Source organism: Chinchilla lanigera, unplaced genomic scaffold, assembly GCF_000276665.1.
Source record: "Chinchilla lanigera isolate Chin_1 unplaced genomic scaffold, ChiLan1.0 scaffold00004, whole genome shotgun sequence".
Lineage (NCBI taxonomy): Eukaryota > Metazoa > Chordata > Mammalia > Rodentia > Chinchillidae > Chinchilla > Chinchilla lanigera.
In genome coordinates, this window is record NW_004955405.1 from 8,424,842 (window position 1) to 8,449,579 (window position 24,738).

Sequence of the window (24,738 nt, forward strand, 5' to 3'; positions counted from 1 at the left end):
AGACTAGTTCTGAGGCAGCTGTCATCAAATTATGGCAGACCACTAAACTGAATGCACCCCCCACAAATGTAAAATTAATTGCAAAATATTGAAATTCACTTTAAAAATGGGAAAAAAACATAAAACAGCCCCATGCATTGAACATATTATTGATGGTAAAACATATGAGGTGTGAGATATATACATTTCTTTATTGAAGTACTCTTTTGTCAATAAGCTGAAACTATATATGAAATTTTGAACATGAGTGAAACCACAAGAAAATTTAAATATTTATAATGATAAACTCAAGGGAAGGAACTTTTTTGTTTTATTTATAGCTTATACCTAAGGTGTACATTTAGGGTGACCAACTGTCCCAGTCTGCCTGAGGGATGGGCTTTTGGCACTAAAACTAAGATAGTCCCAGTCAAACCAGGATGGTTGGTCACTTTAAAAGAGTGCAATGCTTCATAAGCAATAATTACAGAATATAGCATATCCTGAACTACAGAATACATTTAGGCATTCATTCAACAATATTGAATGTTCTATTAAATATATGATACACATATATGACAGACAATGAGGATACAATCATCAATAAGATAAAAGCTTGGCTTCAAATAGTGGGGAAATGAAACAAATAAACAATTACACTACAGTCCTGCCCATAATTAAGGTATAAAATACAGAAGACAGTTCTGGGAAAGTAGGATTGTTGGGGTTTGATTTGAGTCATATAAACTGAGATATGAAGAAGTACTGACTACAAATGATAAATCAAACTAACAAAGAACTTAAGAATATAGGAGAGGAAAAGCTTTGAGAGAAAAAAAATGTTTAGTTTGAGATATAGGAGTTTGAGGCACCAACAGCAAAAGATAAATCAAACTGGCATGAAGCAATAAAAGTCAGGCCATTCTGAGACAGAAGGTGGGCAGTATGTGACTAAAAGACAAAGTCTACAAGCACAAGAGCCAGAGAATATAAGGCCTTCTCATACAAGAAATAACTAGGTCTTCGAAACATGTACTCATCTCAGGGACATCAACCTATACAGCAATCACACACATATTATTTGAACTTAAACAGAGATAAACTGCATTCCCTCAGGTGGCCTCCCTATATACTGATTGACTAGTAAGACAAAATAATTGTTAGCACAAGTACACAGGCACAAGCACAGGACCACTGACCTCAATGTTCCCCTGAATAAAGCTCCCCCATCAAAGAACAACTAGGCATGAAAATATTTAGGAGATGAGGTCACCCAACTTAGTCAATATAGAACTAAAGTAGAAAACTTAACAGACAGCTAATATGAGTGCCATTTATTATGCAAATAAATGTAAACAGCAATGAAATGCATACTCGTTAGCACAATAATACCAAAAGCAGTCACATTATTGAAAGGAATAAGTTTTCACTACATTCTAGTAGGCTAGTTGTCTCCGGGGAAAACTTACTGTAATGATTTGTGAATGCTTCTCAGGCAACTGTAAGAAAATCCGACACAGTTCTCACTCATCTGGAATTTAAGTCTACCTCTCCCACTTAGAAAGCTGAGCAGCTCAGTTCTACCCCTTTCGGGTTGCAAGTCATGGATGAGAGCATTCTCAATGAGTGAATGGCCACAAACCAAGGAAACAAAGTTTTCAAATTAAAGTAAAAAAGTTCATAAGGAAAATATAAAGACAATACACTGAAGGGCTGACAATTAGGAGAAGGGTAGTTAGGAGAGGTTGGGAATAAATACCTACATCCAAAGTTTTAAAATCCTCTCCTCTTATAAAAATCAATGTAACAAATAAATTATATAAAGCCCCATCACGCACTCATCCCACATCCTACTCTGTAAAATTGAAATAAATGTGTATAGTCCAGTGTGTTACTGGTTTTAAAAACAGGTGAGGTAGAATACACACATTTAGGAAAGAGATGTAGATGCTTTCAAATTATCTTCCCAGGGAATCTGGCAGAGAAATTACTAGAGACACCTGTTCCTTTTATCAATCATCAGCGTGTTATCCCTGAGTACCAATGAAAACATTCATCTGCTGAGTTTCTGAGCATGAAATTTCCAAGTTACTTTCATAGGCCAATGAACTATGGTTCTTTGACACAGGATAAGAAGGGCCTGTCCACATCCTATTTAGTGACCTCCAAGACTTTTTATACTTTTTATATATGGTTCATTATTTTAATTTTATTCAATTTTTTTCACTGAGCACTTTTGTGTTATGGTATTGGGCAAAAATCTAAGAATAAAGATCATGATTATTATTACCTCAAGCTCACAGGCAGTGGGGCTTCCAGATATGTTAACCATAATTATAGTACAGGATCAAAGCACTACAACAAGCATCACTGAGAACTCAAAAAAGTAATATGATACTGAGTAAGAGAACACTTGAGACTCAAAGAATAAACAGGAATTAGGTATAAAAGGAAGGCAGAGCATACTGGGCCAATGCATTAACAGGTAGAAAAGTGCAGAAGTGAGTATGAACTTACAGCACAAAAACTGCAAAGCTGAAAGTGCTAAAATGTAAGAGGATGTGTGAGGTGTGCGTGCCTGGAAAGATCAGGTTGAGTAAGAGACCGTGTCCGGGATGAAAACACAACCTTACATACATTAAGGATTTCAGATTTTTAACCATGCTGTCACAAAAGTTTTTAGTTTTGTTGGGCTTTTGTACGGTGTGCTGCAGTATGTAACCAACTTCAGTCAGACCCCTCCAGAAGCCGAGGACCTACTTCACTGAGACCCAGCATGAGAAAACCTCAAGGAAACAGCCCAGATAGAGCTAAAGCCTCCTGGTTATTTACTTTTAATCCTAGGACAGGATAACAAAGAAGCGGGAGAAAAACATTTGTATAGGAGTTTTGATCAGGGGACAGGGAAGGAGTGGGATAGTTTGCTATGTGACACAGGTCACCTAGTTTAAGCAATCTTATTGGGACAGGGGGAACACAATGGCCAGAGAAAATATCTGAGAATAATTTGATTCTCATGGGGCTGGGGATTTAGCTCAGCGGCAAAGCGCCTGCCTGGCAAGCACAAGGTCGTGAGTTCGGTTCCCGGTACCGGAGAAAAACCAAAAAAAATAAAAAAAATAATAATTTGATTCTCTTCAGCTGTTGCCTCCACATATCTGCTCTAATATTAACTGCGCATTCCAGAACCTTGGGAACTGTTGATCCCAGACCCCTTCCTATTATACTCATTTCAAGAGCTCTTCCAGCCAGAATTTCCCCACAGAGGGCATTGATGTTGTTTTTATAAATAAGATAATTATATCTAAGACCACTCTAGCCACAAGACAGAAGATGACTTGAGACTAAAATAAAAAAATTTCATTGGTTTGCTTCATAACAGAGATAATAAAGACTTGAACTAAGCCAGATGCAGTTAAATGGAGAGAAAGAATCACTTTCAGAAAGATTATGAAAACAATAAAGCCAGGTGTGGTGGCACAGCTGGTAATCCCAGCATTTGGGAGGCTGAGGCCAGAGGACTGCTGTAAGTTCGAGGCCAGCCTGGGCTACAGAGCCAGATCCTGTCTCAAAACAAAACAGAATCAATAGGTCTTAGTGACCAATAGGAATGGTCAGATAGAGGAGGCTAGAATAGATACACTGATAGTGAATTTGTTTAAGGGGTCATTATTGGTTTTTTTGTTTTGTTTTGTTTTGTTTGTTTTTCTCCGGTACTGGGAACCGAACTCACGACCTTGCACTTGCCAGGCAGGCGCTTTGCCGCTGAGCTAAATCCCCAGCCCTTTAAGGGGTCATTATTAAGGGGGAAAATAAGGAGTTCAGACACTTGGAGATTCAGACACTTAAACACTTTCAGATGCTAGAGTTAAAGATATCAAAAAAAAAGATGTCCAAAAATCTGACGATTTCTGAGGATTTTCATCTGAAAGTAATGAAAATCAGAATATGAAAAGCAGTTGACGATATAGATATGAACGATTAAGCACAAGAAAAGCAATGAACATGGCAAACACAATATTATACACTTAAAAGATGTTAGGAAAATGAAAACATTTAAAGAAGACCATGAAGGGTTGGCAGGAGGGGAAATGGCTCCCTGAATCAGCACTTAGCCACGTGTCCGGTACTCTTTCAGTGAGCAGTAAGGAAAACAATCAGGAAAGAATGATGCTGTTGGAGACGCCATGGGAAGAAGCGTTTCTAAGAAAGCGCTCAGCCGTACCGAAGTAAGGTCAAGAAACAGTGGTGTTTTTAGGTAGTTATTCGTGGCCAGGAAGGTGTTGGACAATGACATAGCTCAAATGCATTAAAATAAAGACAGATGTGTAACCTCCAAAACTAATGAGATCAGATGGTGAAAAGCAGTAAAATTCAAGATCTAAAACACTGACTGGTAACAAACTTTACCCAAAGAAAACTAATCTGATCGGTCAATAGAACAATTTATCCTGGCATTTGTTTAGAAATACATAATTGCAATTATAGGGAAAAGGCAGTTTAAGAAAGGGGAAAAACTGTAATTTGGGTAGGATTAGCCTCCAAGAATAGAACAGAAAAACTAGGAAGCAAATTGTAAGTATTAAAAGTTTGGCCAAATTCATTAACTGCAAACAAATGAGTAAAGCAAATATTAAAATTACACATCGCCACCCATCTCTCAAGAATGTAACTTCACAGAATGGAGAAAAGACAGTTGTCAGGATGTTCGAAGGCGGGTGGTTAGGCAAGTGTCGGGAGACACGCTGACCCTGAAATGACAGCAAGGCAGAAACATAAGGCACCTGGGCCACAGAGTCTCTGCAGGGGAGGAAGGGCGTGCGGGCGCACGCGGAGGACCACGCCGGCAACCGGGGCAGCGGGAGGAGGGGCCGCAAAGGGCGGAGGGGCGGAGCCGCGTCCCGCGTCGCCCCGCGCACTTCCGCGGTGTGGGAAGCGGCACGACACCCTGCCGCGCCTTACCGGCCGCCCGCCGCTTCGGGACCGGGACCTGGTAGGACCCGGGGCCCACGTGCTCCGCGGTGCCGCCGCCCACAGCCACTCGGAGCCAGCGGGGCGCCCGGTCGTACATCACGGTGGGCGGGGCCGAGAGGGCGCCGCTGCCGCCGCTGAAGAGACGCCGCGGGCGAAGCCGGGCGGAAGCCGGGCGGAAATTGCCGACACCAGCGAGCTCGCGCAGCCGCCACCTTCGACGGGCACAGGGGAGTCGGGCTCCCCGAAGTAGATTTCTAGTCCCATGGCAAAACTGAGGGAGAAAAGAGCCAGTGGGTAAACCTCCCACGCAGCATGTATTCACCAGGCGCCACCGACTGACTCCCCGGAGGACGGAACTCGAGGGATGCGGCCGCGGGGGCTTCCAGGCCTGGTCCCGCCCACAGCCCCGACCCGGGGGTGGGGCTACCGTCCCGCGAGCCCTCGGCGCATGCGCGCTGAGAGACCCAGAGTGAGGATGTCTGGGTCGTCTGCGCAGTCCTAGAGGACGCTTTAGGAGAGGTGAGGGCTAACATGGTCTTGACCAAGTCCAAGACTAAAAAGAGACTCAGCCAAGACTACCATGGAAAAAGCAATGACGCCGCTCTAATCCTAGCCCTCCGGGAGGCTGAGGCAGGAGGACCGCAAATTCGAGCCCAACCTTTACAAATTAGCGACCTATCTCCAAAAAATAAAATGGGCTGGGCGGTGCAGCTCTGTGGAAAGGCCTTGGCTTCCGTCCCCACTGCCACGCAAAGGAGGGAGAAGGGGAAGCGCAGCAGCGCCGCGCGGAGCTGCCCTCCACTCCCGTGAGAGAGCGCGGCCGGACTCCCACCTGTGTGTAGCCCTGGCTGCTAGGGGAACCGGCTCTGTCCTTGGGCCTTTGCTAGGGAGGAGAGACAAGGAACTAATACTGCAGCATTTGGGAAACCTTTTCCCACTAAGAACATAGATAAGGACCAGTAATACTTTCTCACACAAAGCCTCACGTTCTCTCACAGGGATGCTAATTTTATTCTTTCCGGGTGGCAAGGGGTACCCGTTCTGAAGACCCGGAATGCATTTCCTGGGGCACACTAGAAAGCTAAAAGTCACATGCTTCGGAGGAGGGTTGAGCGCTCCGCATCAGCTTCCTTTGGGGTATTCCTGGGGACAGCCTTGCTCGCGATGGTTCACACCTTGACACCGGCCCAGAAAGCAAATCCAGGGCAAGGCTACAGTTGCCATGGACGCTGGTGCAGCTTCTCACGCCCGCTGTGGCTGTTTGTGTCTTCAGTAACCTGCTCTTCCCTTGAATATATTTGAATTAGAGATTAGGGATGAAAGCAGACACTTTATCTACTTTCTGTCTGACTTTATTTCTGCCTATTGAGCCTAACCTAACCTTAGGCAAAAAGAGTCCTTCGTGAGGCTTCTCCCAGCTCACAGACCTCTAAAGAGGAACTTGTGTCTGAAGCACCAGCCACAAGGAGTGTTTCTTCACCGTGCCTATCTCTCCTGTGAATGGTCTTTCCTCAGAGACTTCGCAGGGACGAGTAGCAGATAAACAGCAGAACTCCAGGATTTACAGGTCTTTTGGTCAGATCTGATCACAATAACACTCCACTGAAGTACAACCTACAGACTCTTCATAATTTTGCAATACTCTTTCACAGTTCTGCATTCTTAACAAAAAGTTCCTTTTAAACATCTTAGTATAAAATCCTCTATTTCTTTGATCATCCTGCCTGTTCTTCTTTGCATATTTCCCAGCTATTATTTTCCTCTTACGAATTCCGGAACCAGAATATTTAAATCTTTTCCTTGTCTCTCACTGTGATTCTCTTGAGTAGTGTGAAATGATTGTGCTGCTAAAAATGAACATATTAACACAATTAAATTACGTACACACATCAGTAATTTGGTTCAGCATTTCACAATTCCTGCAGAACAATTGTAATGCTAATGAACCACACACTGGCTGACCATTTTCACAGTATTAGTAAGAAATGAAACCTATGTTCAAACTAAGATTTGATTTCAGAATTTCAGTTCTTTCCATTGCTAACTGTTGGTGCCCACTAGACTAAACTTTAAATGAAGCTTCAATAAGATCAAGCTTCAAAAAACCGAGCTGATTATCAAATAATATTAGCTGCAGTGAAGACTCCATAGATGCTAATTTGTCTTAAATCTATGATGGATCCTATCTAGAGTATAAAATGGAAGGGAATTTTGTGTAACAGAGACATTAAATATCTTATAAATACTATAAAGCCAAATTGACTTTGAAACTAATTTCTCTAACTCGTTATGATTTAACTCATTGGTTTCCTGTGGTTTTGCTTTTTGTACAGAAAAAGAATAATGATAATAAATCATTTGTCATGCATCAAAATCAACTAAATGTACTTCATCAATATTGTTGGAGGTCACATTGTAAAATGGTAGGCCCTCAAGTTCAAATGGTGAAAATATAATGATCTAAAGGTTACAAAGAACGTTAACATTATTTATTAATATTTTATTAATAAATTATTATTTTAGTAATAAAGCCTTGTGTTTCTCTAAATTGCAAACATACTGTGACTCTGAAATCACCAAATTTCAGGAACTGCATTCAGAAATATTTTTACTGTATTATCGATGACAACCTGATTCATTTTTCGCATACATTTATTGAGTACCTGCTGTGGGCACTGTGTGAAGCACTTAATATAAATAATTCACTATCGCCCAACCAGTGTGGCAAGTTCTATTAACCTCTCCCCTCCTCCCGGAAAGATACTGAAGTTTAAAAGCCATTGCCCTACTTGTTCAGTGTCACATAGCTAATAAATGATGGAGCTTAGTCTAAGTCTTGACTCCAGAATCCAGTTTCATATCCAGTGAGGGAAATGCTCCCTCCTGTGCTCTGCTAATGAAGAAAAAATTTGTCTATTTTAAAAGGAGATCCTCTGCCTTGGCTGTCAGAGTGGTTTCTGCCCTCCTCCAACACACCTCTTCCTGCTCCTCTGGAATCTCCCTCCTCCCTCCCAGGCTACACTTTGATGTGTTAATGGGGGTGTTGTGGTTTGTGTCTGGGTGTTCCTCCACAAAAAAGCCTCATGCAGTCATGGGACAGGCTTCTAGAGTTTATGAGCCATCCATGGGTGTGAGTGCTACACCTGCCCAGGGGCAGGTATGTTGCATACAATGTAAAGGAGGGAAAGGGGCTGCTTGCCACTGCTCCTCCTTTTGCTCTTGCTGCTAAATAAGGAAATTCCTTAATTTTGGGCTTCAGATATTTTGTCCCAGCAACTAGAGAAAAGTAACCAAGACGGGAGTTCACAGTTCCCTTGACCTGCAGGCCTAGGAGCCTCCCTTCTCCTTCTTCTTCTCCTTAAAAGGTGTCCGGCCGGCAGCGCAGACAGTAATAAAACAATAAAACACGTTTATTGCTTTAGGGCACAGAGAAGATTGACAGAGAAAGAGAATCTTCTGGGGGCCGGGTCATGTGGACAATGGTTAAATACAGTCAGGCTAGAGGCGGGGTTTAGGGGGTGGGCTAGCTGACGTGGTAGGCTAGCATTGGGCAGGAATGTGGGAAAATGAAACAGGATATTACATAAAGGGGAGTAGGAAGTCGTAACTTGACTCCGGGAAGAAGGGTGGGGCTTAGCACATGGCCTCTAATGTCCAGTGCCATATTGGCCATGGCACATAGTCTCCAATAGGTGGCGCCACAGCGACTACAAAGGAATTATGAAGACCTTTCACTCCTCCCCTCTCCTCCTTGTCCTCCCCTCTTCTACCAGGACTCCACTCCCTAACTGTGGCACACATCCCCACCTCCCTCGGTTTAGGTTGGATTCCCTATCTGACTGAGGTGGACAGGATGGCTAGTTATAAACCTGTCATTTTTAAGTAACCATCTTTGTTTGGGACTCAGAAGTTACAAAGCTGAACTTCTCTGAGCCAGATTAGCCAACTAAAGGCCTTCTCTGCCTCTCTAGGAGTGCAAGATTTGTTCCTTACACCTTCTGAAAAAGTCTGTTATTCTTTTTTCCACAACACTTTTTGCCATACCTTAAGTCATGCTTTTCCCCTGTTCTCATTTGAATTTTCTCACATTCTTTCTTCTGAAAAGCTAAGGTAGTCTGTCTCAGGGGTCTGGTGGCTCTTAATACCAAGGAACCAGGGTGCTCTGTCACTAGGCTTCTTGTCGATGTGTGGTGCCCGTTCTTGAGATCACTGCCTGGCCCCAAACTCTCTGCTGGAGTTGCAGCCACTGTGGTATCAGGAGGGGAGAAGAAAAATGTGCACTTCTCACTTTGCTGCACAGAGCAAGGACAGGTAGAGATTGGCGGGTGGCTAGAATGGAACCAGTCCCAAGAGAGTCAGAACAGAGATGAGGTGCGCCAAGCCTGTGGTCCAGGGCAGAGTTGATAGAAACTAGGCCCCAATGGGCTCAGTGACACATGCCTGTAATCCCAGCACGGAGAGGCTGAAGCAAGAGGATCAGTGAACAACGAAATAAACACACAGACAGATGCCAGCACACTCTGACCCTCACCCTATATCTTCCAGAAGGACCTGTGTTCTCCATGCTAAAAGTAAGTTAGTGACGCCACCAGTTACACTCATACTATGGGCCTTGTTGGTCTGTTGGATCATATTAGCTAGGCAGCTGAATCAGTAAGCCTACAGATGGACTTTAGCTTGACCCAAGGTGATCTGTGATATGATTTTGCAACGTATAAAACTCCTAGAAAAAAGTTTCAGCAGAACCCACTCTGAGGACTCTTTCCTCACAGGTGCTTTCCCCAAATGAAACTTCTATACTCTAAAGAGAGAGAAGAAAGTAGTGTAATCCAGTATGAACAATGTACCTAAAAGTGGTATCCTTTGGCTTAGTATAACTGCCTTCCATGTTTTATATCTTCTTTGTCTATTAGTCTGGTTTTTAATCTGTATATATGACAATTAACTTTATAAAGTCTCATAAGATGAATAAATGAATCTGATGCTGGAAAAATAAAAGTAGGGGCTGGAGAGATGGAGGAAAAAAAAGAATTGAAATGTATTCTGTACATGTACCAATTCCCTACAGTGAATGCAATCATTATGTACTGCAAACTTGGAATAATAAAATTAAAGCAATGAAAAACTTTCCTAATCATGGCCTCCTTTGTCCTCGAGTCCATTCTTAGCATTCTGAGGCAAGAATTTGGGTTGGTACAAACTCTTACCCCCATTACGCTTTTCAAAGAGACCATATTTCTTACTATAATTTGCCTTCTGCATCCCTTTTTCTCGCACTTGCTGATTTTACCCATTCTCACACCTCATGGATCTCCAGACATACACATTCCCAACAACTACTTAAAGCCTAACATGAACATCCTGATGGAGACCACGCTGAGCAAGTCACTAATCTGTAAGTTGTCTTCTATATTAAAAGTCTGAGTCTGTCCTAAGCCTACGTGCCTTACCTAGAAAGACAGCAGTTGGCACAGAACACCCTATGCCACTGGTCACAGTAGAGGTCTTTGTGACCCATGATGCTGTGACATCTCAAGAAGGCAAAATAGCATTTCAGCTGAGGACTCTCTGACTCTCACACAAGATTCTATACAAGTGAATACTAACTTTAGGAAACAATAAGTTTCCCATTAATCAAGGCATAATGTTTTGTCTCTTAATAGACCTTGCTCACATCAGTGTCCTCCACTCTGCTCTTCCCAGGATCTTTCTATGCATCCCAGAGAAGACATGTACATTCAATAAAAAGTGAAGAGTCCTGATATTCTAGGTCTTAGCCTGATAAAGAGCGCTGGTGCTCTGGACCCCTTGCATTCTAAATTATTGCCTCTGTCTCTTTTATCCTTCATTGTACCCTTGCCCAGGTGACTGGGGGGTTGACCAGCCCCCAGTAGTGTCCATGATTACTTCAAATGAAATATACCCAAACCGAATTCATATTTCTATCTAGAAAGCCTGATCTTCTTTCTCATATCCTATTTCTGTTAAAAAGGCAACATCTTTCCCACGCATAGGCTTGACTTTTTAGGCTACCCTTCTGTTTGTTCCTATATCCCAATAGCTGCAACATTCTCTTGTTTCCACCTCTTTGATCATTCTCAAATCCACCTCCATGTTCCATTCTCATTGCCAACTTTGCTGGTTTGCTCTATTCTAATATCTCAACAGGAATACCTTCCTGCAATCTCTGTACTGCAATTACCCACATAGCGTACTTAGGTTAATCTTCCTAAGTATTGATAATCTCTCTTCTGCTCAGAAATCTCCTGAGCTTACTGAATACTACTTACTAAATAAGTTTAGCACAGTGTTTAAAAACAACCCAATTTACCTTTCCATTCCTACATGTTCAAATAATCCCCATTCACACAAGTAACACCTTGCTCAAACAAACACTGCATATCCTATCTCCGTGCTTCTGTTTAAGGTATACCTCTGCCTAGAAATAGCCTCCTTCCACTTCTTACCTATGAGTGTTAAACTCTAGAGAACAACATTTAATAATTCCCCACAGCATTTAGCATAACACATATAGAATACATTTTAGTGTGTATTGAATTAATGGATAGAAGTATAGTAAAATACGCACCAAGCAATATTACTTTTAATACCAGCTTTGTACTTTAAATTTGATGGGAAATAATTCAATTCTTTAAAATATTATGAGGCAATCAAATATTAGTAACTACTGTATTCCTCAGGGACTACAGTTATGGTAATTCATCTCCTAAAGATCTTCATAAGCATCTATATTTTCTGATAGTTTCTGTTAGCTTTTTAAAAAATATTCCTGGTGTTGCCCCGGACTGGTCAAAACCCTGGACATCTTCAGAAAGCCCAGTGAGTCTGGGCTCTGCCTCCCTGACAAGCTTGCAAGGCAGGTGAAACCTTGGACACCCTCTGGGGCCTCGGTGGCTACCGGGCACACCCATATTGTGTCTGCCCAGCTGGGCTGTGCCCCAACATCTTCAGGAAGCCCGGTGGGTCTGGGCTCTGCCTCCCTGAACAGAGTGCAAGGCAGGAGAAACCTCGAGCACCCTCTGGGGCCTCGGCAGCTATCCACCACATACATAGTGTGTCGCCCCTGGCTGGGCAAAACCCAGACATCTTCAGGAAGTCAGTGAGTTGCAGCTTTGCATCCCTGACCAGTGTGCAAGGGAGGCGAACCCCAGGTACCTCTGGGGGCTGGGAGGCTCCCTGCCACACCCATAGTGTGTTTTCCGGGGCTGGGCTGAATGTCAGACACCTTTAGGAACCCCAGTGAGCCACTCTGGTGCCTCTCCCAGTAGGGCTTGAGGCACGTAGATCCCTGGAAAACTTCTGGGGCCTTGGTGGTCACTGACAGAACAACTCACACCCCTCCCTCGGGAGCTCAGCTGAAACCTGGACATAGTCAGCAGCCTCCGGGAGCTCACCCTCACCCCTCCCCTTCCAGTGTGGGAAGCAAGCTCTGTCCTGGGCAATATCTGAAGCCTCAGTGAACAGGACCTTCATCCTCCCTACTCCCAGAAGCTGGGCCGAACCCCAGACAGTCTCAGGAATGCCAGCAAGCCTCCCCCACCCTTCCTACACACTCCTGGGAGCCAACTGAATGCAAGAAAGGTCTGGAGCATCTGGGACCCCACCTTGCCACCACTCACCAGCACAGAAGCTACACTGAGCACTAGGGATCTTCAGACTCTCTCCCCCCAACTCACACACAATCAGGAGAGTGAGGCTTCACTCAAGGAAGCCTCTAGATCTTCAAAAATGACACAACAAAGGAGCAAAATGCAATTCCAGACCTCCACACCACCCAAAACAAGTCCAGGAGGCATCAACACAGAAAAGCCTGGAAGTCATACACCTGAAATTTCTCAAAGATAGCAACTGAAGTAAAGAAACAACTCCATCAGGCCATAGAAGACATCAGATCAGAAATAATGCCTCAGGTAAGAAAAGAAATGAGAACAATAATGAAAGACATGTTCAGCATATCCAAAGATGACACAGACAAGAAAATAGAAAAGCATAGACAACTCATGGAAACCTTCAGGGAACAATAAAGAAAAGAACTAGAAGGTATGAAACAGATGTAAACAGATACCCAGGAACTGAAAAATTCCACTGAACGCTTGTAAAACTGCCTGAACAAATCTGAAGATAGACTTTCAGACCTTAAAGACAGTATTGCCACTATTGAACATGAAAGAAGAGATCCCTTAAAAACAACAAGGAACCATGAAAACAATTCAACAACTGCAAGACAAAGCAAAGAGAAACAATGTCAGATTAATAGGTATTCATGAAACAACAGGTGTCAACACAAATGACGTAAAAAGACTATTTCCAAAAATAATAGCAGAAAATTTCCCAAGCATGGTAAAAGAATTGGAGATTCAGATAAGTGAAGCATATAGAGCTCCAGTTAATCATAACCAAAGTAAATCTACACTCAGACATATCATGATCAAGATTCCAGAAACTCAGTAAAAACTCAGAATATTAAAAGGAGTTAGAGAAAAGAAACAGATCACCTCTAAAGGAAAGCCTATCAGAATCAGGGCAGATTTCTCAACACAAACCATCAAGGAAAGAAGTGCTTGGAGTGAAGTATTTCAGGTACTGAAAGAAAACAACTTCCAACCCTGACTGATGTACCCTGCAAAGCTATCTTTCAAATTTAATGGAGAAATAAAATATTTTCATAATGAAGAACAACTGAAGAAATTCATGAGCGCCAAACCAGTCCTACAAAGAGTACTGAAATATATTCTAGAAAGAGATAAAACAGACCACAACTTCAAGAACAACAGAAAGGAACAACCAAGCAGAGCAAGCAATTAATCAGAAGGAAAAAGGGGGAACCAACAACAGAAAAATAGCATGACAAAAATAAGCTAGTACATTTCAGTTATAACCCTCAATATAAATGGTCTCAAGGCACCAACCAAAAGAAACAGACTAGCAGAGTGGATTGGGAAACAAAACCCAACTATATACTGTATACAAGAAATACATTTAACTCAAAAGGAAATTCAAAGACCAAAAATTAAAGGATGGAAAACAATACTCCATGTGACAGGCACCCAGAAAAAAGTGGGTGTAGATATTCTGTTTGCAGATGTGAACTTCAAACCAAGAAGAATCAAAAGAGATAAAGAAGGTCACTACATACTTGTGAGGGGGAAGCTTCAAGAGGAAGAGATAAAAAACATAAACATCTATGCACCAAATGTAGGAGCACCCACCTATATAAGACAAATTCTAACAGACATGAAAAATTAAATAAGTAGCAACACAATCATAACAGAGGACTTTAATACACCATTGTCACAAAGAGATAGATCAACTAGATGAAAAATTGGGAAAGAAATAACTAATTTAACCAAACTTGTAAACATATGGACTTAGTAGACCTTTACAGAGTGTTCCACCCAACAGCATCAGAATATACATTCTTCTCAGCTGCACATGGGACCTTCTCTAAAATAGACCATGTACTACACATAAGACATAGGATGTCCACTATCACCACTCCTATTCAATATAGTTCTGGAAATATTGTCTAGAACAATTAGACAAGAGAGAGAAATAAAAGGAATAAGGATAGGAAAGGAAGAAGTGAAACTGTCGTTATTCACAGATGATGTGGTACTCTACATAGAAGACCCCAAAAACTCCACCAAAAGGCTCATGGATTTAATAACCAAATTCAGTAGCAGAGCTGAATACAAAGTTAACATTCAAAAATCAATAGCATTCCTGTACACAAGTAACAATCAGATTGAGAGAGAAATTAGGGACACCACACCTTTCACAATAGCATCTAAAAAGATGAAATACTTAGGAATCAATCTAACAAAAGAAGTAAAAGATCTATACAGTGAAAATTATAGTACTCCGAAAAAAGAGATTGAAGAAGATGTCAGAAAATGGAAAGATATTCCTTGCTCATGGATAGGAAGAACCAACATTGTGAAAATGGTCATACTCCCAAAACTGTTGTACAGATTCAATGCAATCCCAATTAAAATACTATTAGTATATCTCACAGATCTGGAAAAAACATTCCTAAAGTTCATCTGGAACCAGAAGAGGCCTAGAATGGCAAAAGCAACCTTGGGAAACAAAGGAAAGGCAGGAGGCATCACAATTCCTGACTTTAAATTATATTACAAATCCACTGTGATAAAATCAGTGTAGTACTGGCACAAAAACAGACCTAAAGATCAATGGAACAGGTTAGAAGATAGAGATACAACTACAAACACACTCAGTCACTTGATCTTCGATAAAGGGACCAAACACGTTCAGTGGAAAGAAGATAGCCTCTTTAATAAATGGTGCTGGAAGAGCTGGCTTTCTACATGCCAAAGACTAAAACTAGACCCATGTCTTTCACCATGCACTAAATTAAAGTCAAAATGGATCAAAGATTTAAATATTAAAAGAGAAACTCTAAATTTATTGGAAGAGAAAGTAGGTAAAAATCTTGATGACATTGGGGTAGGCAGAAAGTTCATGAACAAAAACCAAACTGCACGGGAAATACGTCAAAGAATCAACAACTGGGATCTCATCTTATTGAAAAGTTTTTGCACATCTAAAGAAATCACCAAGAAAGTAAAAAGAAAACCCACGAATTAGGAAAAAATTTTAGCCAACTTCTTTCAGACAAAGGACTTCTATCTAGGACATATAAAGAATTAAAAAAAATCAGGCCTCCCAAATTCAAAGACCCAATCCAAAAATGGGCATCTGAGATGAATACAAACTTCTCTAATGAAGAGATACTAATGGCAAATAAGTACATGAAAAAATGTTCAGCGTCACTGGTCATTCAAGAAATGCAAATTAAAACAACACTGAGATTCCATCTCACCCCAGAAAGAATGGTTATCATCAAGAAATCAACCAATAACAAATGCTGGAGAGGCTGTGAGGAGAAAGGAACCCTACTCCACAGCTGGTGGGAGTATAGATTGGGGAAACCACTGTGGAAATCAATTTGGAGATTCCTCACAAAACTAGGATTGGAAATTCCATTTAAGCCAGCTATTCCCCTTCTGGGTATTTTCCCAGAAGAATTAAAGACATCATACCACAGCGGTATATGTGTACCCATGTTTATAGCAGCACAATTTGTTATAGCTAAATCTTGGAAACAACCCAAATGCCCATCCACTGAGGAATGGATAAAAAAAGTTGTTGTATTTTTATACAATGGAGTATTACTCAGCTATTAAAAAAGATAAACTCAAGGCTTTTGTAGGTAAATGTATGCAACTTGAGACCATACTCATAAGTGAAATAAATCAGACCCAGATGTATAAACAGCATATTGTCTCCTTGGTGCAGGAACCTGAAAGACTAGGTAAAACTCAAAACGCACAATAGATGATAGGAAAGGGAAAGAAATTGCTCAAAGGAAGGAACGACTTGGATGAGGGAAAGAAGATAAAAGAAAGAAGGAACACAAAACATAAACATATATATTAATAGTTGCAATAACTGTATTGCTGAGGTCTGATGGTATATTGAAATGAACCGTCAATGCTGACAATTTTTTATGTTCTGATCGATTGTGCATGCTTGTGTCTGATGGTCTGAGCAACTGATTTGAAGGTAACAATATGCAATGGAATTACAATGGTGAACGCCTACCATCTTGTCTAGTGAAACTCTGTATTATCTCTAATGTTTTATCGAAGAATTATTTTCTTATTCTCTTTAATGGTTTGAGCAATCTGTCATTCTTACATCTGGTAATCTGAGCAATGTAGTTGAGGACAGTGATATGCAATGTAACAACCACTGTTGATTTGTATTATTTTGTCTTGAGACCCTGTATCACTTTGAGTGTTCTTGCTTTGATTTGTTTATGTTTGTGATACTGGTATGCTGCTACTGTTCTATTTTTTTGTTTGTTTGTTTCTCATATAATACTCTCTTTAAAATAAAAAAAATCTTCTACCATATAAGAGACAAAGAAAGCAAGAAGGAAGTTGGAGAATTTTTTTTATATGTAGTGCCAAGAATTATAGTTTTCTTCTTGTTAAAACTTATTAAGCATAAGTATGTCTGACCTAATAGGTACACCTGGTATGGTTAACTATGAATTATTAATATGAAAATAGATGAGGGCATAGTGCTTAAGTACAAATGTATTAGAGAATCAGCTGATAACAATACTTTATTATGCTATCATTATGACTCTTATATGTGCAAAAGAATGCTTAATAAATGTCTGTTAAATTAAACTGAATTTCCAGGAAGTCAAATGATTCCATATGGTTTTTAGAAACTAATTGAAATAATTAACCTTATGCAGGAAACTGGGACTATTATAACCTAAATGTGGCTTCTCTTCCATCTACTCTCAGCCTTAATGTATTTTACTTTCTTCTGAATTCCCTGGGAGTCATGAATTTATAAAGGCTAGGGTTCTAGGAACGTTCTACTGGAGAAAGAAGAAGAAAGCTCCCTTCCATATGGGATAAGTGTTACCCTCCACCATTTTCAAGACAGCTGCCACAGAAGATTTTCCACAATCAGACCTGATCCACTTGCTAACAATGAAGGAGATTATACAACTAAGATTATTTCCAACAAGAGAAAGGTCTTGGATAATAGGATGTTGCTAGGATAGACAGGTGACAGCTAATAAAGAGAGCACTTGACAAGCTTCAAATGCAACACAAGAAAGAAATTCTGGAGCTAGACATGATTTCCCAGCTGAATAACTATGTAGATTAACTGAAGGAAAGGTTAGTCATTATTGTGACCAAAATTAGCTTGGAAAACCAACTGGAAGAAATATGACAAAATGAGAGCAATCAAGATAAAAACACAGGACAGTAGGAGGGAAAGAAAAAGACCAAGAAGATAGGTCCAGAAAAACTAACAGGAAAAAACAGTAGGTGTGATAAAAGCAAGAAACGTAATTGAGGGATGAGAAAAAAAAATTTCTGAGCAAGATCAGAATCTTCAAACTAGTGGGATCAAGGTGTTAAAATGAGCGAGAATTTCACACACTCTCGTGAATGAGAATTGACATGTCTAGACACATCAGAAAACTTGTTGTAGAAGATAGCAGAGTAAGTTACATATAAAGGAAAAGAGATAAGAATGAAATCAGTTCTCATCTTCATTGTTGTAAGGGAGTAGACAACTGAACAACATACACAAACTACTAAAAAGAAAGACTGGAAATCAGAGGCTGTCTCCAGCAGTAATTCTGTCCATCTGTGAGTGCATAAGTAAGACACATGTGGATATATGAGAATGTAGAAAATACTGTACTATACTCATAAGTGAAATAAATCAGACTCACATATATAAATATCATATTGTCTCCCTGCTGTGAGAAATTGAAAGAGTAAACAAGGTCTAAAATGTACAGTAGTTATTGTGAAAAGAGAAGAAATTGTTCAAAAGAAAAAAGGAACTAGGATGGGAAAAAGGGGAAAGGAGGAAGGGAAAAGGAAAAATAATGCAAGTAAGTTATTCTACTAGGAAGATTAGCACTAATATGGATTGGAGAAATTTTTTATGCCCATATCTTGTAATCTGAGTAACTACTTTAAAGATAACAATACTCAATGTATTAACTATTGTTATTCTATATTTTGTTATGAAATTTTGTTTTACTTTTTTTCATAAAACTTTTTAAAAATGCCTTAAGACAAGTGTAACAAATGAAACAATAAAATTTACTTATAAAAATCTTGAAAATTATATGCGTGAGCAAGGAAGGGCTTCTTATCTCTAGAGATCTAGAAGCTTTAAGATAAAAGATAATTATATAACAATATCAAAATTCAGAACATTGATTCCATAAATAAAAATCAATAGATAAGCAAGAACTTTGGAAAACTTAAGCACAAAGCAGAGCACAGAAAGAGGTTTCCTAGCTATGCCATTGTCTTTGCTTTCTATGCTTATGACAAAATGCTCGGGGTGAGGTACTTCACCGAACTCTGCTCTGGAGATTGAACAGCATGGAGCCAGCACACACGTACCTGCATGGAGGGCTGGGCCGGAGCATGGCGGACGGCGTCACCGCAGAAGTGCACGCAGGAAGACAGCAGTTGCATGTGGCAAGACAGAAAGCAAGAGGGACTCAGGAGTCAGGCACACTATTTTATAACAACCCATTCTCACAGAAAACAACTAGGATTCCATGAAGAACGGCCTTAATCCCTCCTAACTGCTGCTTTCCCATGACCTCCCCTCAGCCACGCCACCTTCACACTGCCCTCCGGGGACCAAGCAGTTGGGTGGCACCTGAACCTTCAAGGGAGGCTCCCAAACCACACCAACCCCATGCTCAAAAATGATCAGAAAGAGAAAAAAAACCCAAAAAAGAAAATGGAAAAGGCTGTACAGTGAAATTCACAGAGGAGCTAATGGAATATATTCACCCCACTAGTAATGAGGATGTTTATATCCAAGTCATAACAAAGTACCATATTTTTGCCCACCACAATTGCAATGATTAAAAATCAATAAAATCTGTTATCTCAGAGAAAGCAAGGAAATTATAATTTCATAATTATATATGATAGAAATGTGAATTATTACTGTTTGGGAAATTTATGGATATCACATACATACTCCACAAAAAAGTTCAATCATATAATGATATACATACAGGTAAATACATGCACACATATATCCACATATTGAAACATAATTTTTTTTCTGCTCGTGCTAAACGTCAAAAACTTTTTAAGAAGAAACAAATGAAATGACTACAATAAGGGGAATGATGCTGTAGGCATTTGAAAAATTGAATTAATCATTCCAGGTGATAGGCATAATTTCCACAAAGCATTCTTGAGAGAAATAAGGTTCAAAAAAGTTTATATGATGACATTTTTTATGACCAAACAGTTAAAATTCAAAACTGAAATGTGAAGATGTATTCCACAAGTGTGAGGAAAACATGGAAGAACGCACTGAGGCTGTTAAAGTGAATGGTCTAAAACGGGGAGGAAATGCAGGTGGAGGGAACGGACAGGAAGAGATATTTAATAACCAATCCACATATTACTTGTGAAATAGGGAAAGTACTTAAGGATTAATTAACAAAATTTGATCTGTGAAACCTTGATTGGAAAGGCAAAACAGGAGAGGGCAACAGGCAGAGCTATGAAATACCCACACTGTCTTGCTGCGGCAAGCAGCTGCTGGGGCAGAGTTTGCCACAAACGTTGCCTCTTACACACACTTTGGTCGCTTTGGGAAAGAAGATCTCACCTCCCCTAACTCACATGATATGAGGATGAGAAAAACCCTGGGCCGAATGGAGCAAATGGAGGCAAAGCCACATGTAACCCATCACGAGGGAAGATGAGCAGCCACAGAGCGGAGAGGTTTTGCCACCAAAATAGGGTCATGAAGAGAAGAACTTAAGTGAACAAAAATGAGTAATGTGAAATCAGTTCACTTAGGAGTAATCAAAAAAAGGCAGTTATAATTTTTCTCTGACTCTGACTAAAACCAGTGTACACGATAAATTATTTACCTGGGAGAAAGGGCCACTGCCGGTTTTGCGGCCCCCTGCAAGTTGGTTATGAAATCAAAGAGAATGCAGCAGCCTGATCCACTCCTTACTCCCTCAGTCCTTCCTGTCCCTTACTATGAGTGGGTAGTTCCAATTCACAGTACTGGGAATTTGCGTTTAATGGTGTGAATATAAGGAAATTGATACCGGTGAACTGGTGTTACATTACCAAATGTAATGTATTAGTAAGAGACAGTACAAGTTATTTTTAAAAGCATGAATGGAATTGTGTAGCATTCTGTTTTTCTGTTAAAGAAGTGAAACAAAGGTTAAATAAAGCATCTTTTGAAAATATGGTGCTTTTAAAAAATTAGAAATTGGGGAACTTTATACTTATTTAAATTCAGTATGTTAAAAGTGGAAACTATATTGGTTTTAAGTTCAGATCTCATGTATATCATTTTATAAATTGTTAATAAAAATTTAAGACCATATGTTTATAACATTTTTTAAACTACTCTCTTGCATAATGGTCCCAAAGGAGGAGCTTGTTACAGTTTTAGAGATTGTCAGTTATTGAGCTTCCATCTCATCGTTGTACATATTTTACTGAATACAGGTAGCAATATTCTGTTAAATATACAGACAATATTAAACTAATGTATACCTCTCATTGACTAATTAAGTCTCCTGACTACAGTCTACCTACAGTACTTTAAAATTAATCTCCTTGACTATTATTCAGCTTTAAAAAAAATCTTGTCACAAGATATAACATGGATGAATCCTAGGACATTGTGCTAACTGAAATAAACCAGTCACAAAAAGACAAATGCTGTATGAGATCTTTAAAAGCATTAAGTTCATAGAAATAAAAAGCAGAATGATGATCACCAGGGGTTGGGATGGGGGAACAAGGAGTTGTCATTGAAGGGGCAAAGTTGCAGTTCTGTAAGTGAAGGTGCTCTAGAGATCACAGCAAAACAGTGTGAACAGACTACACCACTGCACTATATGAGGGTTAAGAGGTTGAATGATATGTTTTCACTACACTTAAAATAAAATAATTACCTTAAATTATATGTTTGTGAAGTCTCTGACACGTTTAATGAGTTATATTTCTGCTCATGATTGTAAAGGATCTGGTGGCCACATTATCTTTACCCAAGTAAAGGAAAATTCTGCTGGAGCCCAGTAAATAAGAAGTATGTATCAATTACTGTCAACAGGGGCTGGGGATTTAGCTCAGCGGCAACAGTGCCTGCTGGCAAGTACCAGGTTGTGAGTTTGGTTCCCAGTACCAGAAAAAAGCCAAAAAAAAAAAAAAAAAAAAAAAAAATTACTGTCAACAAACAAGGAGAGTTATGCAAAACATTTTATAGGTCTGTAACTATGGATACACAGTTATTAATGCAGGTCCCCAAAACAGCAATTCAAGATACAAAAAAAGTCAAGAAAATAATGGATGTCACAAGATGGCATATGATTAAAATTCAAGTGAAGGTTACTAGATTACCTAATTAAGCCTAATTGAAAGGGATAATAATGAACTTAAATTATATTCTTCTGTTCTGCATACAGAGATAGGTAGCTACCGAAATTTTTCTTCACATATTTGTGCTTTCAAGGAATTCACTATATTCTATACCATTGTGTAAGGTAACCCGTTTTTGCTTCTGCTTTTTTAACATATGAAAATTAGGTCTCCAAAAATAATCAGATAATTCCAAATTCACACAAACACACACCTGGAAAAATGGATAAAGCTTCACAGGAATCCACCTCAGAGACCAGCACAATAAAATAAACCTGTTTTCCTAGTGCAGCCTGAAACTCCCTTTTTTTCTCCTTTCCTCATAACACACTCTGATTTCCCCAGTGTTCAGGCGGGGGTGGGGGGTGGTCTGTGGTTGCCAATGCAGCAGGCAAAGGAAAGGCAGGGAGGGGGGAGAAAACTCAGCCTTGAAATGATCCTCCTTCCCCTCCACCACCACCTGCTAAAAATCTCAGTTTCTAGGGGTTTCCATTTTCTCTCAGATCTTCTTACCTGCTTCCCACTGACACACAAGGTCCACAGAGAATGTCATCCGAGATATAGTAAACAACTCTTAGAAAATGCTTGGAATGCCCACACTGACTCCTAGGGCTTGGTTAGGATCCTCTTCTGTCCCTGGAATAAACCCTTCCAGTAACATATGTCCTAATTTTATACTCACATGTAAGGAATTGGACAGATTTTGAAACTCATTTTAATCTTTAGGATTTTTAAAACTGAAAAATAATTCTTTAAAAAATATTTTTTAGTAAAGGGCACTAGGTGGCACAATTTCTCACAATTTCTCCAATTTATGTTAATAAGGCATTCATCCTTAATAATTCTCATGTAAAATAATTCTCCTTTATAAATATTCACATCTAAATAAGCTATCAGGAAACCTATGTAATAACTGATAGAAAAGTTATTGAGAATATTTCTATATACCTTGTTTTATGTCCTTATTCATAAACACAGTAACAATAATGGCAACACTTAGTTGAATAAAGTAACCCAAAGAAAATAGTAAAGTCTCTCTAATAAAATAAAAGGGTATAGATAGTAAACATTAATTTGTATCAAATGCACATTTTATAGAGTTACTGATGTGTAACAAAACCACAATACAAAAAGTGGACTGGTAATTCTATTGACAATGAATGCTTGAAATCAGGTATTAAAAAAACTAGGTCAAAAGTCTGAATATTTTTAGTAGCTACTTTCATTAATTCTGCTTAATTGTGTCAACTTGGCTTGGAATCTGCATAGCACATTAGTAACTACACTTTGGGGTGTATCTGAGTGGGTCATGGAGGTGCTGTAACAGCGTTTAGAATTCCTACAAACCCAGGTTCTTGTCTCACAGTACCAACGAACAGACTGAGGACAGACGAGGTGAACAGTAGAAAAGTTTTATCAAGAGAAAACTCCTGAGAGGTAGGTGGAGTCCTGAAAATGGGTTGCTGCTAAGGCTCTTTGTTTAGGGGATTTACATAGTAAGATCACATCACAGGTTACCCTGGCTAAAACCATAATCAACGTGTAGGATTTCAAGTACAGAAACTTAGCTAATACTGATCTAATAGAAAAACAGGGTGCATAGAAAGAGTACATCTAGGGCATCATTATTTTATCTATAATCCTAGCATGCAGAAAAACTGAGGCATTTCTAACAGGAGTACACATGAGGGTCAGAGCATGTGGGCATCTGTCTATGTGTTTGTTACAGCGCACAGACTCACTGGGCCAGGTGGTGCTCATTACAGTATGACCTTGCTCTTCATCTTTGGGAAGGCGACCTCCCCAGACCCAGAACCACAGGCCTGATTTACCTCATCCCTGTTCTGACTTTTTCTTGGGCCCGTTCCCTTTCTAACTACCTATCAGTCTCTGCCTGGCCTAGCTATCTGCAATGAATGAGCTTGGTTATGTGCATGGTCCCTGGTGCCTTCCCCCTGCCCTACTTCCCAGCTGCCAAGAACTAAGTAGCTTTGCTGTGCCACTCTTCTGTCACGCTCTTTCCACCATGGACTGACTGTAGTCAACTTTAACCTCTCCTCTTTTAAATTACGGGTGTCTCCTATTGTGTCTTATTGACAGGAAGGTCACTAATACATGGCTTAAACTGATCATACTCATTTTGGACCTAAGTTTCTTCATGCTTATTAATGAAAAAATAAATCCAGAACAGTAAAAAATGATAAAGACCTACTGGATGTAACATCTAATTGACTTTTTATTTGTTAAGAGTACCATGTTGCATTCACTGGAAGAAAGACAACCTCTTTAATAAATGGTGCTGGAAAAACTGGTTATGCACATGCCAAAGATTAAAATTGGACCCATATCTTTCATCATTCACTAAACTAAATTTGAAATGGATCAAAGATCTAAATATTAAAACAGAAACATTAAACCCACTGGAAGATAGAATAGATAAAACTCTTGAAGACATTGATGTAGGCAAAGACTTTATGAATAAAACCCCAATTGCCCAGGAACTATCACAAAGAATCAACAACTGGGATCTCATCTGCTGGTTGCGGGGGATCTTCGGTTTTGAGTCAGCCTTACTTCCCATTGCCTTCCTTGCCAGGGTGAGAGCAAGAACTCGGGGAATGTGAGAGTCAGGCCACGAGGAATCCCTGGGTCATCAGACCTCGCCGTGAAGTTACACTGGTGACATAGGGAGAATCCAGCTCCCAACTTACTACATGTCAAATATGCCGTGTCCTCTGAAATCAGAGAATGAATTCCAAAG

The 24,738-nt window shown here is 40.0% G+C and overlaps 1 protein-coding gene across 1 annotated transcript in view; it reads right to left on the reverse strand.

Annotated features, from left to right (window-relative positions):
* LOC102016663 (sperm-tail PG-rich repeat-containing protein 2-like) overlaps window positions 1–19,031 on the reverse strand; it is a 153,836-nt gene extending 134,805 nt beyond the window's left edge. The window contains exons 1-2 of the mRNA XM_013519373.1: window positions 18,957–19,031; window positions 4,942–5,461 (exon numbers count right to left, since the gene is read on the reverse strand). Of these exons, the coding sequence (XP_013374827.1) occupies window positions 4,942–5,461; window positions 18,957–19,031 (595 nt within the window). The remainder of the gene's footprint in view (window positions 1–4,941; window positions 5,462–18,956) is intronic.
* Between the last annotated feature and the right edge of the window lie 5,707 nt (window positions 19,032–24,738).